The 5,203-nt window shown below is 59.0% G+C and overlaps 1 protein-coding gene across 1 annotated transcript in view; it reads left to right on the plus strand.

Annotated features, from left to right (window-relative positions):
- DCTN1 (dynactin subunit 1) overlaps positions 1-5,203 on the plus strand; it is a 58,557-nt gene that overhangs the window by 46,345 nt on the left and 7,009 nt on the right. Inside the window, exons 14-18 of the mRNA XM_015419781.1 lie at positions 38-206; positions 504-572; positions 759-821; positions 933-1,082; positions 5,009-5,170. Of these exons, the coding sequence (XP_015275267.1) occupies positions 38-206; positions 504-572; positions 759-821; positions 933-1,082; positions 5,009-5,170 (613 nt within the window). The remainder of the gene's footprint in view (positions 1-37; positions 207-503; positions 573-758; positions 822-932; positions 1,083-5,008; positions 5,171-5,203) is intronic.

Genomic DNA, 5,203 nt, shown 5'->3' on the forward strand with positions numbered 1-5,203 from the left:
CACACACACACGCACACTCTTCTCGCCCCCCCCCCAGGGCCCTGAACAAGTGCAGCGCGGAGGTCTACAAGAAAGTGGGGATGCTCTACCCGGAGATGAGCGTGCACGAGCGGTCGCTGGACTTCCTGATCGAGCTGCTGCACAAGGACCAGCTGGACGAGACGGTCAACGTGGAGCCCCTGACCAAGGCCATCAAGTACTACCAGGTGAGGCCGCCGGGGGCGTGGACAAGGGTTCTCCCCCACTGCCCGTGACCGCTTCTCCTCTCCCGGAGGTGCAGGCGACCACGGCGCCCCCCCTGATGCCTCTCGGCTCCTTGCTGGGCTTCACCGCCCACCCGCCTGCCTGTCCCCACCCCCCCGGCCGCAAGGGCCAAAGCCGGCCGGGTGCTAGGCCATAGCAATGCGTGTGTCCCCCACACACACACACACACGCGGTGCTCTCTGGGCTGCTGTGGAGCCCCGTCCAGCTGTGCTCCTCCTCCTTTTCTTTCTCCCTCCCAGCACCTGTACAGCATCCACCTGGCTGACCAGGCTGAGGACTGCACCATGCAGCTGGCCGACCACATCAAGGTGAGGAGCGGCCCCGCCCCCTCCTGGGCCCCATCAGGTCATTGGCCCCTCTGGGCCTGGCTCTGGCTTCCCATTGGCGAGGAGGGAAGAGGAGAGAGCCGGGGCCGAGCGAGGGCCGAGCGAGGCCTTGTGGGGGGCCTGGAGCCCGTTCTCCGCCCAGCTGACGGTGCCTCTGCTTCTCCACAGTTCACCCAAAGTGCTTTGGACTGCATGAGCGTGGAGGTGGGGCGGCTGCGGTCCTTCCTGCAGGTAGGACCAGGCAGGGGGGGCGAGTGGGCGGGCCGAGGGGCGAACGAGGGCTTGTCTCCCTCGGGGAGGTCCAGCCCCGGGACTGGCCCCCTTTCCCCTCCCCACTTGCAGACCGGGCAAGAAGCCTCCGACTGGGCCATCCTCCTGAAGGACCTGGAGACCTCCTGCAGCGACATCCGCCAGTTCTGCAAGAAGATCAGGCGTCGCATGCCTGGCACCGACGCCCCTGGCATTCCCGCGGCCCTCGGCTTTGGGCAGCAGGTGAGCGGTCGGACCCCCTGCGTGTGTGGCTCAGCAGGCCCCCAGCGCAGCACCCCAGCGGCCTGTGAGGTCGCAGAATCACACAGAGTGGGGAGGGGCCATCCAGGCCATCTAGTCCAGCCCCCTTGCCCAAGGCAGGATCGGCATCCCTGACAAGAAGGGTTTGTCCAGAGGCTGCTTGAGGACTGCCAGGGAGGGTGGGGGAGCTCACCCACCTCCCCAGGCAGCTGATTCCACCGCTGAACTAATCTGACTGTCAGAAAGGTTTTCCTAAGATCCAGCCGGTACCTTCCCATCCTTAACTTAAACCCATTATCGCAAGTCCTGTCCTCTGCTGCCCACAGGAACAGCTCCCTGCCCTCCTCCTTTGAGTGACAGCCCTTCAGATACTTCAAGAGAGCCATCCTGTCCCCCCTCATCCTCCTCTTCTCCAGACTGAACCTTCCCCAGTCCCCCCTCAGCCTTTCCTTGCAGGACTTGGTCTCCAGGCCCCCGATCATCCACATCTCTCTCCTCTGCACCCGCTCCATTTTGTCCAGATTCTTTTTGAAGGGAGGCCTCCAGAACTTCACACAATACTCCAGGTGCGGCCTGACCAATGCAGTGCACAGCGGGACTCTGACAACTTGCGATTTGGATGTTATGCCTCTGTTGATACAACCCAAGATCGCATTAGCCTGTTTTGTCGCCGCATCACACTGGCTGCTCATATTTAGCTTATGGTCCACCCGTACCACAAGATCTTGTTCACACACACACTGCTACCCAGAAGTGTATCCCCCCATCCAGTACGCGTGTTCCTCATTTTTCTTACCCAGATGTAGACCTCGGCACTTATCCTTGTTCAATTGCATCTTGTTCACATCCACCCACTTTCCCAGCGTGTTCAGATCTCATTGAATCCTCTCTCTGTCGTCTGGTGTGTTCGCTGCTCCTCCCAATTTGGTGTCATCTGCAAATTTAATGAGTGGCTCCTCCACACACCCTCATGCAGATCACTGGTAAAAGTGTTGAAAAGTACTGGGCCCAGAACCGAGCCTTGTGGCACCCCGCTGGACACCTCCCTCCATCCAGATGAAATGCCAGTGGCAACTCCTCTCTGAGCGCGGTTCTCCAACCAGTTCCCCACCCGCCTCACTGTCCCAGAGTCCAGTCCACAGTCCTCTGGTTTACCCGTCAGAACATCCTGGGGAACCCTGTCAAAAGCTGTACTGAAATCCAGGTAAACAACACCAACCGCATTCCCTCGATCCAGTCAGCTCATCACTCGATCAAAGAAGGAAAGGAAGTTGGTCTGGCAGGACCTGTTGGAGACAAATCCGTGCTGACTTCCCCGGATCACCAAGTTGTCCTTCAGATGCTTGCAGACTGATCCCTTTAAAGTCCGCTCCAGTCTCTTCCCTGGGACGGAGGTCAGACAGAGTGGCCTCTCTTTTCCTGGGTCACCCCTCCTCCCTTTTTTGAAAGCTGGGATAACATCTGCCCTCCTCCAGTCTTGTGGCACGTCCCCCGTCCTCCGAGAGGTCTGGAAGAGGATGGACAAAGGCTCTGCCGGCTCTCTAGAAAGTTCTTTGAGCCCTCTGGCCCCCGGGGGATTTGTACTCATCCAATGCAGCCGGGTGCTTCTCAGCTACCTCTCTGTCCCTGTCAACCGGCAGCTCAGATGCCGTGCCTTGCCTACTTCCATCTCTAGATGAGCGTGTTCGATTCTTCAGGGGGAAAACTGGGGCAAAATAGGCACTGAGCCTTTCTGCTTCCTCTCTGTCCTCTGTCAGAGTTTCTCCATTTTCACCCCACAGTGAGCCCACCGCCTCATTTGCTCCTCACATAGCGGAAGAAGAACTTCTTGCTGTCGTGAGAGCCTCTCTGGCCAGCTTGAGCTCACTGTGAGCTTTGGCCTCTCTGGTGGCTGACCGACAGCGCCTGGCCACCCCCAGAGACTCCCGGCCTCCATGTCTTGAGCAGTTCCTTTTCCTCCCTTCACACATCACGCAGTTCTCTGTTCATCCACGCTGGCTTCTTGGATCCCCTGCCATGCACCTTTCTTGTTGGAATAGCGAGGGCTTGCGCTTGCAAGAGCTCTTGTTTCAGGAGAGCCCGCCCTTCACTGGCTCCTTTCCCTTCCAGCCGTCTGGCCCATGGAATGATTCTCATCATGCCCCTGAGTTTATTAAAGTCTGCCATGAACTCTGACATACTCGTGTGGGTGTGGCTATGAACTTCCTTGGTCCCCCACAGCAAGAGGAATTCTAGCAGGACACGGCTGCTTCCCCCTGATGCCCCCACCACCTTCACCCCATCTGCCATCTCTTGCCTGTGGGTCACTATTAAGTTGAGTATGGCCGAGCCCCTCGTAGCCTCCTCCGCCATTGTCAGCCAGACAGGTCAGGAAGGTGTGTGATCGTGGGCGCTTTGCAGAGTTTGTCTCCCAGCACACATCAGGGAAGCTGAAGTCACCCATAACTGCCAGGTCATGTTGTTTGGATACCCTGTCAAGCTGTCCAAGGAGGGCAGCCTCCACCTCTTCATCCTGATCAGGAGGTCTGTAGCAGACCCCAACCACAATACTGCTTGTCCTTCCTTCCCTTGTCCTCTCACCCAGGTACTTTCCACTGGGCTGTCGCCCTCCCCCTCCAGTATTTCTTGACAGACAAACCCCCTCCTCACATACAGCCCCACTCCGCCTCCTCTTCGACATTTTTGGTTTTTCTTGAACAACTCGTATCCGTCCAGTACTACATTCCAGTCCTGGGAATCACCCCACCAAGTCTCCGCCATGCCAACTAAATCATAGCCCTCCGCCTGCATTAGAAGCTCAAGCTCCTCCTCCTTATTGCCCAGGCTTTGAGCATCAGTGCTCAGACACCTGAAGCCCCGCACCTTTGGCTCCATTAGGCCCGCCCCTCCCAGGGGGGGCGCTGTTGTTTGCTCCCCTTCATTTAAATACCTGTGTTGGTCGTCTCCTTCCCCTCGTGGTGTCAGTTTAAAGCCCTCTTGATGAATCCCTCCAGGTTTCCGCCAAACATGTCCTTCCCCGACCTTGACAGCTGAAGTCTGTTGTGTGCTACTAGGTTGTCATCCAGGAAACCTCGCCCGTGGCCCCCGAATCCAAATGGTTCCTGCCGGCACCACCAACGCAGCCAGTGGTTCGCCTCCATTATTGTCTGCTCCCACCAGGAAGGATTGGCGAGAACACCGCCTGTGCCCCCGTTCCCTTCAGCTTCCTCCCGAGAGCTTCGTAGTCAGCCCTCATGCCTTCGATGTTGTTCATGGCCAGGTCGTTGGTTCCCACATGGACCATCATGGATGGGTAGTGCTCCGGGGGTTTGATGAGTTTAGGGATCCTGCCTGTAATATCTTTAATTTTTGCCCCTGGCAAGCAACACAGGGGGTCAGGCCTGGACACGTGACGTTCCACACCCCTCGGCAGGGAGTCACCTATGACCAACACCTTCCTTTTCCTTCCCGTGCCACTTCTTTGTCTCTCCCTCTGTCTCCCTTGTGTGTGTGATACTTCCGCTGGCAGTGTTTCCCTCTCTGCCTCCACCGCAAGGGCCTGGGATCGATTCCTCCGTTCTCGTGGCCCAGAGGTGCCGCCTCGCTCGATGCCCTTGGGGTCGTGCTGTGGTGCTCTGAGGAGCCTTGCCAGGGCAGTCCCCCACGCTGCTGTCCCTTTGGCCTCTCCTTCCCTGTGCAGGACGCACTCCTCCCCTTCCTTGGTCTCACGGAGAGTGGCAGCCCTTCCCTCCCGGCCCCGAACCTTCTCCTCCGAGAGTCCCGCCCACTTGCACTTCTGAGAAGTGTGGTCCGTCTTGTCCTCGGGGAGGGAGACAGACATGGCGCACTCCCCGCAGCGGCCCGGACATGGAGTGGCCTGGCATGTGCCGCCACGCATTGACCCTTCTTTGTCGCGCTTCCCTCCCCAGGTCTCAGACACACTGCTGGACTGCCGCAAGCACCTGACGTGGGTGGTGGCCGTGCTGCAGGAGGTGGCCGCGGCCGGGGCCCAGCTGATTGCGCCCCTGACGGAGAACGAGGGCCTCCAGGCCGTGAAGCTGGAAGACCTGGCGTTCAAGGCCAGCGAGCAGGAGAGGAGCCGCCCTCCCCCCCACCCCCCAGGG

Source organism: Gekko japonicus, unplaced genomic scaffold (genome assembly GCF_001447785.1).
Source record: "Gekko japonicus isolate JY-2015 unplaced genomic scaffold, Gekko_japonicus_V1.1 scaffold2109, whole genome shotgun sequence".
In the NCBI taxonomy this organism is placed as follows: domain Eukaryota; kingdom Metazoa; phylum Chordata; class Lepidosauria; order Squamata; family Gekkonidae; genus Gekko; species Gekko japonicus.